Consider the following 13990-nt stretch of genomic DNA (forward strand, 5'->3'; position numbering starts at 1 on the left):
CTTTTCACCAAGTGTTGCATAGTATAAAAAAGGAGGGGAAAAAAGAGAAACATTAAAAACAATGAGCGTATACAAAGAGCTATTGCTGAATTCTTAGGTACATTTTGATTGCATATAATTTAGTACCAACACCTAAAACACAGGATCATTGAAAGCAAACCCCTGGATTACAGAATTGTTTGTTTGTTTGTTTGTTTCAAAACACCACCACTATTTAAGGTTTGGTTGTATTTTAATGATTCATATTTCATACATCCTGTTACACAAAAGGCATTCATGGTTTACGGCACCATTTTTCATATTTTCCATACATGGTAAGATCTGTCCCTCCCACCTCTGTCTCAGAAGTGTTCCCCTGTGATATTTCTGAAGACACTGTGCATAGGCATTTTAGTTACTTCTGTATCAAATATAAAGCCACTTAGTTAAAATTTGTTTAATTCTGAAGAATAAATGTTAGTGTATTTCACAGTGATGAAAAACTCAAAGGCTTATTACTCCCTCTTCATCCACCACCATGCTAGAAATTTTGAATACTTATTGTCACGATCACACAAGAACAGGCAAAAACCAAAGTTAAACTGTTTATGAAGGTTATACAGAATCTTGACTTCACAGCATTTTCTGCTATTTGTCAATTGCTTGACAGTTAAAAAATTTGTGTTAGGAGTTTTAACTGCTGCCAAAAAAAAAAAAAAAGGCCAATCAACTCTGTGTCTTTTTAATTTCCTAATTCTTATGGAAACAAAAGCCAGCATTAAGAAGATGTTTTCATAATTACGCTTTCATTGCCAGATCAGATCTAAGGCATACATTATTCAGTGCAAAGTCATCACACACTACAGAGAGAAGACAAAAACCCCTTCATTCTCCCCCATGGACCCTACAGGTACATGTGCAAAACCCAGCAAGACTGAAATAAAGATGGACACAATGTACAAGATACTTGCGTAGTTAATATTTGCTCTATGGTTTTACAAAAAAAATAAATCAAATATTACAGAGATTACTATTTTTATAGCTTTGAGTAGTCTCTTAGTGGCCATCAATGTCAAACAACTTATTAAAGTCCAAATAAGAGTTCATGAATGGTATTACCGAAACCATCTAAGTTTACCAGAATAAGAGCAGCATTTGTTGTCACAATACGACCATCATCATTTAAACACACACATACTAATGTAAGCCAAGTCTACACCATGTATCTTGAGGCTGGAGTTATATAAGGAATACGTTTACAGTGTTTTGGTAAATACATGTTCAACACAAAGAAACATAAATAGCGATAGGAATATAACAATAACCTTGAACACAAATGAACCGTAACTTTAATCAAGTACTTCCATGAAAGAAACAGATGTCACAAAGATACTCTAAATATTTTCTTACTATTTATTTTCTTGCTTTTTTGCTCCTTGCCTTTTTCTCTTCTTCACAAACTATTAATTGCAAGTCATGGCAACTGCAAGGGATGACTGAGACCTGGGCACAACAAAACTTAAAAAAACATAATGAAAAAAGAGATGTTTTAACCGAAAGGCACACACATAACAAAAAGGAGGCTTTCGTTAACCACTCAGCAGGCACAGATTCTTTAGTGCCCACTACTCCTCACGTAGGAAAGAGCCACGAGGTTTTCTCCCTGGTCAATATTCTCTCTAAGAGCAGCAGGCAGCCTGCACTTGTACAACATTTCTCCACACACATTTTTCGAAAAAAGCTTCCCAAGCAACATGTGCATGTCCAATATCATTTTACTTTTGGAGTCACAGACAGACTGAGTGACTGGATGCAGTTTAGCATGTTAAGACTGAACCAGCTACAGTCTCTTGCCTTCCAATCTGTGCCCAGTCAAGCAAGAGGATAATGATCCCAAATATTACAAAAACTTCAGTGAAAGTGAAATCTGGAATGCAGTATACAAGAAGGAGCGCAAACCTATTCACCTTTCAACCTAACAAAGCCAAGACACTCTCCATGTTGCCAATTACCCTGCATGTTCCAATTAAAACTCTTTTGATCACTCAATAGTAACCAGGTATCATCTTTACCTGTAATAAATAATGTAATCTTGAAGAAAGGACCAAGCCTACAGAAGACAAGAGTCAGCAATTCAGCACATCCTACATTCACTTTTCAGCTATCTCCTGGGGAAAAAACCATAACCTTCTGGTAACATGAGAGATGCATATTGTACAGCTGTGGCAGTTTCTATAATGAAACTCCAGATACAAATGATAATATCCATAATACAAACCATAATTCTAAAATATATCTGAATATGTGTGTGTATATATATATCTAAAAAGAAAATTATCTAAATTTTCTTTTATACACATATAAACACCCAGCTAATATGCGCCATAAAAATTTTTCCTTATTTAGGACTAACCTTTTAAATAACAGATTTTTAAACAGTCTCTTAGAATATTTTTTTTTTTAAACACTATCCGAAAATGAAGACCTATCTCAGGGTAATCAAAAAGCACACACAAAATAAATTAACATCATACAAATGTGGTTATATTGTTCAGAAAGTCCAATTCTCCCATTTGAAATGAAATGGAGACCAGTGTACCTTAGGGTGAATTATTCATCATCGTACAAATTCATTCCCTCTTTCCACGTAAGTCTTCATGTGAATTTAGCTGCATTTCCATAAAGCAAGAAACACAGTAAATGCGCAGAACTCTTGCAAAAGGGAGTCGCGTTTCACTGGATAAGATCAGTTTTTGCTGAAGGGCAGCAAGTCAACATTTTATCACCATCTGAACACTAGCAACACCTGTGCCCTTATAAGCTTCACACCTTGAATTAGCAGCAACATATTTGATGGGTTCAGTAGTAATTTTTCTTCCAGTATTGGATTAGACTACTTTGCATATACAGTAAGTCAAAAGTCTAGTACATGTGTGCAACATTAATCCACATTTACATCTAGAAACTCATAAATACGCATGGAAACAAAGGTGACAGAATTAAACCTCCATTTAAATTAAAATATTTTCGGTCCACATATAGAAACAGCAGTGAAAAACAAGTATAAAGGAGATAGCAGAAACAGAAAAGGAGTACAATAACTAAAACTGTAAGAAGTAGGTCACTGTTAAAAGGGCAAGTTGCAATTAAAATTGATCAACAGAAGATGTAGATTGTACCATCTGCATAAATGCTTAAATGCAGCATTATTTTGCACATCACATACAGTAGATGCGATTTCTAGGAAGCGTATTACAACAGCTGGCATACTTACTAATAGATTTATGGTATCTGAATACTTAATTTTCCAGCTCTTAATGTACAGTAGTTATGCATTATTAGCCTTTAAAGCTCTTTGTCAGCCTTTTAGAAGTCAAGGTTACATTTCCATGAATATTTAGTGTCCCAATAAGAAACTTACAACTATTCACCTTCAATGAGCTTTTATACAATACAAAGATACTAAATACCTTCTCAAGCTGAATCATTTCAATACTATGAGTTTTCTTTCTGCTATTTCAAAGGAAACACAAGGACCTTTGTAACTTCCAAAGTGAAGGGTGTTTTAAGGCAGTAAAAGACATGTATTAAGGTTTCCATGATTGTTTATGGTTGTCTATGTGAATAAAGCATATTACACACAATTGCTCTCATATTTATCTACATGACTTTGTTATACTGTACATGATTTAGCAATCTTCTTGAGAAATTTAAAGTGCCACAGTTCAAATGTGCTCATCTGTCTTTTCATGGGCTTCTAGTCCGTTATAGTTGCCTTCAGAAACAAGCCCTTGCTTTAGTTAAAGAGCAGTCTTTTTAGGGGGAAAAAAGAATTCATCCTTCACTGCTGTGCTAACTGGAATCCAGTGGTCGAACCAATCCTTCTTTGTAAACACGAAGAATAGCTTCACAAACAAATTTGTATTGACTCTGTATAAGAAAAAAAAAAAAAACATTTACGGATGGTTAATTAAACTCCTGATTATACAGTAGTATTGAATAGGACTAACAGTCCCACTGCTTCCTTTTCTCCTGGACGACAGGAGAGGAGACAGAAAAATGGAAGGAGAAAATGCAACTCTCCTGGCTGTGTTCACAGTAAACAAAGGGACAAGCATTAAAAATCTCACACTAAGGAAAACACAGTCCCCCAATTTAAAGGAACACATGCTTAAATCTCAGGGAATAGGATTTATTTGTAAAAGCTATGCAAATTTATATGATTCTTCTGACTAAGTTTAACTAGCTACTTATGTTCTTTATACATCTCATCTATATTCTTGGTAGTTACTTGATTATTACAAGTATTCTAACCTTGCCAATCCTGCAGTTACATATTACTCGGCACATTTAAGTTACATGACCAAAAATGCATTTAAAGTTACCATATATAGGCCCAACTGCCTTGCTAAATACTTTTTTTTTTTTAAACCACCTACACTATTGCAGAAGATGGAGTCACCTTATTTTCGATTTGTAATCAGACCACACATCTTTTGTAATAGAATGGGATCAAAACCTTTAGAATGAATATTTTTGAAGAGTAGCAGCCACATTAATTGTTCTGTCACCCAACATTTTGAGCTTACTTCGTTCTTAAAAAGTATTCGCCAATTAGATTAGTGTTTCTTTTCTGAATTATACTATTACAAAGATTATTTCTTCCATGATGGACCTATTTGTTAAAAGCAATTAGCCTGTGAGCCTCTTTCTGAAGAGTGATACAGGGAGACATTAGCAATAGGACTAGTGCAGAACTAAAAATCCACATAGCCTGAAAATATTTTTGTGACTAACAACGTCGAGAACACAAGATGATGGAAATTTAAATGAACTCACAAAGATCAAAGCATACCTCTCCTCCAAAAGTACTTTTCACTATTGTCAAAACCCCAAAAAGAACACCTTTCCCCAAAGCTCCATGTTATGTATTCAGAGAAGTGCAGCTTCACATTTTCTAAATCACTTTTTACATCTTTGAAATGTTCTCCCAGCTGCCCTTGTATGTCAGCTCTCATCACCTCTCCAGGAGCATCTGGAAACATTCTCCCAATATCTCCCAAAGGACAGGACTAAAAGATAATGCTTGGACTGTGAAGGACCTTAGGTTGCATTTAAATAACAGTAGCTGGGGATGTTATTCTTGTCCATAACCTGCAATACATTTTCTCTAAAGTACAGAAAAACTTAAGGCAAACTGGGGGATGGAAATTAATTTTCTGCATCTTGATTTTCCTGCCTTTTCTTTCAACCTTTCAGTCAATTACTCCCACCTTCAATATCATTCTGTTCTTTTGTCTTTCTTAATTACCTTGACTTTTCTCTTCATTGTTATTGTCATTTGCATATTTCTACTGCCTGAACAAGCCAAGTGTGATATTTAGCTCTCTGTTCAATACTTCTGTTATCTTGTGTGATCAAGTTATCTAACAAATAAGGAGCACTTCAGCATTGCTTCCTCTGACTAAGACTGACTACTTGTTTTCTTTGCTCTTATCTGTTGCATGCATTCTTACTGCTCACTGAGCTGATAACTAGTTCTATTATGTACGTCCTAAAGCACTGCTTTCTGTATTGTTTAGTATCTCTAATTTCTCTTTAATGGAAGATAATGGTTAGGGTTTTGGTTTTTTGTTTTTTTGTTTTTTTTTTTTTTAAATGAAGGGCCATATGGTTACACAAATTTTGTTGTAGCTTTATTATTTCCGTCGAAGCTTTTGTTTGGCTGTTCCCAATGACCAAGTTACAGGTCTTTGAGAAATGACAGCTGTCTCATGACTAACAGCAGACGCTAAACTGACCAGTTAATAGCTCTGATGAGTCCATTCTTACTTACTGAGTATGCCCTATCTGATATTAACTCACAACATGCATCTGGCTATGTGTATCGTCTTAGAATAGGAGCGCACACACAATCCCCACAGGGCAGCTGAGAATGCTTCAGGCAAGGCTATTACAACACAACAATCCCTAATGGCTTCTCCCAGAAGCCCTAAGCTGAATATCAAATATGAGCAGTGGGGCTAGCTGCAATGCAGGCATGGGAATGCGATAGAGCACCCAGGATGGAATCAAAATGTTAACGTGCAGCTCTTTGGTGTTCTGTTTTCTCACAGTCGAGTGCTTGCTTCTGTGTCTCATTTACAGCACAGTATGCCAATTCTGCTCACTGGCTTTTCACAACAGTATTTGCATACTTCAGAAATAACAAGTGAATTTAGTTTCACAGTATTGCTCCTACAGATCACCCCTCTCCTGATTGTGCTGATAGTGAACTGTGGAATACAGCAAGCAAGGTAAAGAATCCTGTTTTAGACAATCAGTTTTCCACACTCAGGGTCTGATTGTTAGTGTACTTATCACTATTCCCCATATTCTTCAGTTATATCAAACTGTAGAATACAAGGACAATTCCTGCTGATTTCTGTTGTAACAAGAGGGGACTCGGCCTTCTGGCAAGGTGAAGGTTACTTCAGGGTCTCATATCTGATTCTCAAAAAGACAACCACCTTGAGAAAATTTAAGCCTGAACTTGCTCAGTTCGTTTTAGAAACTGAGGGATGTAGAGAGGTACAAGTTCAGAAGCCAACATTGAGCTTCCTTAAACTTGAGGCTAGTGTTTCTCATCTCATGACATCCTTTGTCATAAGCTCAGCTCCCCTTTCCGCGAGGAACAGGCAGGGGACTATTCAGACAGCTCCCCCCTCCACCATACAGTCCTGATGCACTTCCAGAGAGTGCACTCCTAACGCAATGAACAAGACCGCCAGCAGCATGCACGACAATCTCTGCTCACAGAGCGCTCTAATGTTACATAAGCAACCGTAATTCCTGACGCTTTCACGCTCTTTGATAAAGCAAGACTTGTCCCCCATCTAGTCAATCATAATGCTAGCTTCTGCGGTCGTTAACCTGTTAATGAATAGAATTTGTCTTCTCGAGTAACTTTTTTCCTTCCCTTGATCGAGTGGAAACACATTTTCTTTTGAAGACGAGAGGCAGAAATGCCCAATTTAACTGTTGACTTTGGGGGTCTAAACCCCTTTACTTCCAATTTTCATAGGGCGTTTAGCTCTCTGAGATAACCCACACTTAATATTCTGTCATCCAACCTGTACTCAAGAAAGGAGAGCCTCCCATTCTTCATCCTTCGTCTCTAATGTTCATTTCCAAAGCTGACACAAAGTTGCCCTCATGATCTCAAATTGTCTTTGAGCCAATTCCACCTTAAAATCACCTTCTACTTTCATATTTCATTAATTGATACTACCCAAATTTTCCTGAATTTCATTCTTGCCCTTTGTTTTTTCCAGACTGGAGTAGTGGCAAAATTTAGAAAAAAATACATATATTGTTCCTTTTGAATTTCTACTCCTAAAGTGGGCTCTTGAAAAGCCACTTCCTCTCTTCAAATCATACCACAAACCCTTTAATTTTACCTTCAGTTTAATAACTTCCTATAAGGCTCTGTACTAGAATGAAAAGCAAAAAAATTATTCTAGCTTCTTGCAGAGAATTTAGGCAAAGGAACATGAACAGTTTATTTGTGCAAGTCTGACTTTGTGCATTCTAACGACTTGCAATGTATAGAAATAAATTATCTTTTAATGGCAAAGTAAGAAATATTTACAAAAAAGTTAAATACACACCTCACAAGCAAAGCAGCCTTTACCACCATGCTATGTTACAATAAATGTAGGAAGCATGAAATATAATGGCAACTGAAAACTCATACAACCAGATCTTTTAAAAAATTTTGGATCTGTTTTAAAACTGGACAAATGCAGCATATATACAGAAAATGATGTTTCCTCTCCATCACTTACTGATGTTTGCACCATCATAGCTCGCTGGTCTCGCATTTTTCGTACAATATCCAGTGGATAAACAGGTTGGTTTCTTTCAATTAAGCACATGGCTGTTTCCATAGTGACCAATACACCAGTGCGACCGATTCCAGCACTGTGAAATGTAACAGAAAAATAGTCTATAAACTAAGGTTTTTGCAATGTACCAGATTCATATCACAGTCTTAATACTAGGATGCTAAATAGCCTTAGAAATTACAGGAAGACCTTAATAAAATTAGTACAGAGTGCAAAGCTTATCTTTAAAGCAACTTCAGTAATATTTCCTGCCAATTATCAAAAAGAAAAGAATTTTTATATAAATAAAACTAAAACCTCACTTAAGGTAAATGGATTTTTAACAATTATAACTGCTTACAAGTCTGAATTCACTGGTTTGGTATTTTTGACTAAAAAAAGGTAAGAGCTAACTGACTGCTTTTTGACAGGCACATGAACAGCAGAAAAAAATTCAAAATGAGGTTACAACAGTGGTAGAGGATAAAAATGGAGAACAACTTACATAGCAGGTTATCAGCTCTGTGATAATTACATAACTAAGCCATTTCACCAAAAAGTTGCAGGAGAAAGAGAGAGAAAAGAAACTCATCCTTTAGGTACACCACCAGTGCTTCTGTCTTCAACAGTGAATGCTGGTGTTGCACAATTTAACATTTTCATTTCATTCAAGGAATCTCTTGTCTTGCAGACAAACTTTTCAAAGCAAATGCTCACTCTATGGCTGAAGCAAACCTATAACCAGAATTTTAAAACACAGGTACCTGCAGTGAACAAGGACCGGCTCATTCTCTACTCTCTTTGGCCTCATACAGGTCACAAACTCCAAGAAGTCCATGGAGTCATCAGGAACGCCATGATCAGGCCAAGCAACGTACTGGAGATGGGTGACGGTGTGTTGTTGTTCTGTCTAAAATACAGTAAGGTTTTCAAAAAGTGTTCAGTGTCATGACTCCTGTATTGATGTTTGCTAAATACAAGTCATACTTTTCACAGTAAGCATATTCTGCAGATGCTATAAGATGCATATGATATAGAAAACGTTTGTCATTTTCAGATTCTCATATGAACATGTAATTCTTAGAAAGCATGCAAGAGGCATAACATTTTCTAAATAAATGAGGTATCAAGTTTAACTTCTGTGATCTAAACACATTTTAATTTTTTGAGTTTATTGACTGTTGACCTATCATACCTTGACATCAGTGATTCACCCGAGGTAAAATGCTGCAAGAGTTATGCATAATAGTACTATATAGTAGTTTAGAACAGGTTGGAAGAAACAGCTAAAACCAGCAGAAGAGCTATTGAGAACAATATCAAAATAACAGGGTCTTGGGGCTACACAAACTATTCTAAATATGTAAGTCTGCATACTTACAGATTCAGTTATAATAAAAAGTTGGCTGCAACATTTGCTAAATCTGGTTTCTGTTAGAAAACAATATCTATATTATTCATACATACATGTTCATTGTACATATGAGTGACTTCTGTATGATACAGGATACTTTTCTGTATGGAAGCAATATAATTAGTTAAAAAGATTCTGTTGTACAAAGAGCTCTTTTTCATTCAATTGTACCTAAAAAACTGGTTTTACATAAGTTCTTTCAGTTTAGCTTTTTGTTAACTTTGATTATGAAATCACTCAATTATCTTTGCATTCAGATTGGGCTCAACTGCTATGTTACAGATGTAACCAATGATTAAGACACTCCTGAGCTCTGCTGCATCACACAATGAGGATCTCACTCTTTACAAACTGAGACAAGTTTTCATGTTCCTTTATTTCTTCCACACATTTAGCAACAGTTAAACTGTTAGCTGCATTTTATCGACGTCCATTACTAGACTTCACATTTGACATACTACTGAAATAAAACTCTCCTTTATCACTGTATTAGTCTATAAAACCTGGCCTCTCCCTAGTGGTCCATGCAAGAATGTTTTCATGATGCTAGTGACTTTAAGAGGTTTTTCCCCTTTTCTCTTAAGTGCACAACTACTGAAATATATGACTGCTTTAAATACCTTCAACTGCTTGCTTTCCTCTTCCACTTGAGGAAGTAGTTAGACTCCAAGGGAGCAGGCTAGTAAGATACAGGAGACAGAATAACTACTGCCTACATACCAAGTAGAGTCCTAGGAAATGTGTTTATTCCAGTCAAAGTCATTGCAGAAATATACAATTGCCTCCAGGGACACAAAGATAAACAACACAGCTCATCCTTTGCTTCTTAAAGATAAAGCCTGAGCAATCACAATTAAAAGGTCTAGCATAAAGCCCAAGTGGACAATGTAACCTAACCTTAATGACCAAGCTCGCTATAATACAAATTGCATTGGGATCTATCATGCAGGTCATCAAAAGGCCCCACAATGACTGAGATCTCTGCAAGAAAAAGCATGGCCTTTTTCTACTCAGCTTTGCTGCCATTATGTAGTTGAGCTTGACCAAATGATTACAGTTTAAATTTTTCTGAAATGCTACAGATAGAAAAAAAAACAAACCACAAACCACCATGACAAGAAAACGTTGTTAAAAAGTCCCCTTCCACAAATCTGCACGTGCTTAATCAGAACCTCTTCAAAAGGGAAATGAGATAAATGCAAAAGTTACATGTAAGAGTTTGAGCTGATTCTCTGAAATCAGAGGCATTTGAATTACAGCATTCAGGTGAAACAAGGACTTGATTCATTCTAAAGTAATCCAAGAGTGAGTATCCAGTCACCTTCCATGCGCATCAAGAACTTCTAGCCATGCCTCATGGATAAGTGCCAGTGGCACACCCGAGAACCACCGACAGTGATCTGTAGCATCAAAAGCCATTTTACAAGCTCAGAAAAGAAGAAAGAGTTAACTTAATTTTTACTTATCAGTAATTCAGGCTCAAATATAGCGAGTTGCATTTTTTTTAAATAGTTCATAGATATTAAGTACAACAAGCATGTTACATAAGGCATTCAGAATAAGAATACACTGTAAGAGCATGCGCGTAGTCCTCAGAGCTGCTCCTTTTGGTATGATCATTTTCTGTTACGTGCCCTATTCATCCCTAGAGACCAACGTAGCTGGCTGGTAATTATTCCAGGTATGCCTCAAGCTTCAGTATAGTTTTCCAGTTATTTGTGTTTTGATATAATCAGTTTTGATTCTTTTGGTTGAGCTCTTTTGAGATGATTCAAATTGTTAAACCTTGACCATTACATCACTCGCTTTTCAAGATGAAGTATTTTAAAATACTTCATTTTTTTATTAGTAAGTTAAACCTATTGTAAACAGTAGTTACATTCATATAGGTTAGAACTAGTTTTTCTAATTCTAATATTTTTGTCTCATGTGGAAGATATCAAATCAGTACTCTGATGAAGTCTAGATTTCTTTTAAGCTATTTCTAGTGGTTTTTTTAAAATATAAAATCTTCAAGTCTTTACAATCATAATGAAAGTCAGCTTTTAAATTCAGAAAACTTCAGTCAAATACCACCACACATGGAAATAACTTGCATTAAAAGACCATAGTTACTACAATCTAGCACTCATATATTAAAAAAGTGCTAGAGTTAAAGTTACTGGTCCCACAGTTAGCCCCACTGTACATGTCCTATTAACAATACTTATTTTTAAACACACTATTTCTGTCAGACCCTGCTACTTTGTACAAACCTGGTAATGGAAAATAAGAGGTAGCTTCTCTTTATGCTCAAGTTGCTCTCCAAACCATTATTCTCGGCAAGTCAGCTTAAATCCTTTCCACAATTTTTTTTTTTTTTTTTTTGAACTGAGGTTTTCAATGACAGTCATTACTGTAGCATCCTAATGACTGATAAATGTAGAATTTATCTTTATAAAATCTGGCTACATTAGTCCTGTTTTATAAGTCTAAACTTACACAAAGTGAGACAGAAAGAGTTGCTCGTGTCCCAGTTGCTATTTTTGCTAACTTGACATTGTACAAATTATTCTTCCAAAAATATTTAATGTTATTTGCACTCACATGGACTGATTTCAATTGAATCTATGTATTTGATATTTCCACAAATCATCTTAAAAATGGTGGACTGAAAAGAATTAGTCCAAACAACTTAGACTCCTGTGACACTTCTAGATTATGTAATTTGCCCAGTTTATCATCAGCCACTTGGCCAACATTTAGCTGCTTCAAGGCGTTGACCCACATTTACTTGCCACGCAGCTACAGAGGTCTAAGACATCATATGTGTCCCAAGGTATTTGTTACTGTCCTTCTGATAATGGTTACAGCTGCTGCAGCAAAGGTATCAGCCAAAAAAAGTTGTACTTGTACCTACCCCTCCTGTGCAAATTCAAGATATCTTACTGCAAAAGCAACTTCATTGTGGTTAAGCTAATATCACAGATTTCACTCAAAAACACAGGGTAAAGACACATGATATTTTCTAGTAAGTATGCCATTGGGATTGGAACTCCTGACAAAGTATAGGGCTGTCAGAGGTAAAAAGCTTCAAACGGCTGCTGTAACACTTGCAAAACAATCTCATTGTCAAGACCATCTTTCTGCAGTTTGCAGCCTTGCTTATTATAATTACTTCAAAAGGCAGGCTTGCTCGTTTCATTCTTCTAAAATGACTCTCCCTGTTTTCTCCAGAAAAATAACACACACAGCTTAGAATGATAACACTCATATAGCAAGAAGGAAATTTAGGCTTGAAAGGACAACCTTAATTTTGACTTTTCTTAAAATTCAAGAACTGATTTTGCATTTCACCTTTTCATTTAATGTCCTTTTTGGTCTAAGTTATAATATAATCTTCACTAAAAAAAATAATAAAAGAAATTTCACCATTTAGAACTACGTTAACCTTGAAACGGTCCTATTATCTTCTAAGCAGGAAAAGGTATGGTCTTTGCTAGTAAGCTTCACAAATATACCTTGAAAGCTGAGACTCAGTGATCAAGGTTAAAGCCTAGCTTCTGAAGAGTAGATACTTTGGCAGTGGCATTTGGCATTTCTTTGGGTAACTGTTCCCACCTCATTATGCTTCTGTCCACCCTTGCCATAACATTTTTAATCTACTTTTGTTCTTCAGCTCTTTACTGTTCAAAACCAGCTCGTTTTCTTCTGTCATGAGTATCTGACAGAACAGAACACGTTCAGTGGAGATGCTTTTCAGAGAAGCCTTTAAAATACTTCTGCAGTGCAACAGGTTTGTTCAAGACATTTATGACGTGGTCAAATTTACATAGATTTCTTTGGAAAGAGAAAATACAAGGTCTTGTTTAACATGCAGAAGCAAAAGTTTCAGTGAACCAATCTAAGAATATTTAACATGAGCAAACTCAACATTTCCCCCCACAAACTGCTGTATGACAAGTATCTGGCAAGGAAGACAACTGGTGTGGAAAGCCTCAGCCCAAACAATCAAGATGTGTAAAAACTACAGATATCCTATTTTCAGCTGTTTATAGCAGAAAGTGCTGGCAGTATAGTTATTTACATTGCTGCCTTTGTTTCTTCTATTATCAATTTAACAGTCACTAGAAGGCCTACATGCTGGTCATTCATAAACAGAAAGATACCAGTCATTCTTCATCTTGCAATTTTACCTCCTCCCTTCAGCAAACAGCAATATCCTTCCTTAGCAAAATGAATTTATGCTTAATTTTCAATTTGTTTGAATGGCTGCATCAATTTATTTTGTTTTTCCTCAAATCATCGCCTCCATCAACATGATGTCCATGGAAAGTGATAGCTTTTAAATTGAAACAAAGCTTGTCTCCCCAAATCCCTCTATTTGCATTGCCATTGTCTGCACAATCATGCTAAACAGTCCTTATTATGACACAAGCAACTGCCTTAATTACCTTGACCTGGGCTGTTCACAAGGTGTAAGTGCTCTTTCATGGCACTGACTCCTCATTCATTATAGCAATGGTATAACTTTTCTTTAAAGGATGAAATTCAATCAATTTTATACATCTTGATTTTTTTTTCCTTTTTGTTTGAATGATTTAGTTTAGTTAATAAAACTAAGTAGGTGGGAGAATGACAGGGCACTTTGGAAACAACTAACAAGGTGTGGCAACAACTAAGTAAGATGTGGCAGAATAAAGAAAAAAACCAAACTTGCAAAACTACAGTTCTTCAAACTTATGTGAGGAAT

At 36.0% G+C, this 13990-nt stretch overlaps 1 protein-coding gene across 4 annotated transcripts in view; it reads right to left on the minus strand.

The window, feature by feature from the left end:
• Positions 1-213: 213 nt before the first annotated feature.
• PTPN3 (protein tyrosine phosphatase non-receptor type 3) overlaps positions 214-13990 on the minus strand; it is a 171203-nt gene continuing 157426 nt past the window's right edge. For all 4 annotated transcript variants that reach the window (XM_069778723.1, XM_069778722.1, XM_069778724.1 and 1 more), the window contains 3 exons: positions 8609-8754; positions 7806-7941; positions 214-3909 (listed from right to left, as the gene is read on the minus strand). In XM_069778723.1, the coding sequence (XP_069634824.1) occupies positions 3832-3909; positions 7806-7941; positions 8609-8754 (360 nt within the window). In that variant the 3' untranslated portion in view covers positions 214-3831. The remainder of the gene's footprint in view (positions 3910-7805; positions 7942-8608; positions 8755-13990) is intronic.

The sequence above is a fragment of the Haliaeetus albicilla genome, chromosome 3 (assembly GCF_947461875.1).
Source record: "Haliaeetus albicilla chromosome 3, bHalAlb1.1, whole genome shotgun sequence".
NCBI lineage: Eukaryota > Metazoa > Chordata > Aves > Accipitriformes > Accipitridae > Haliaeetus > Haliaeetus albicilla.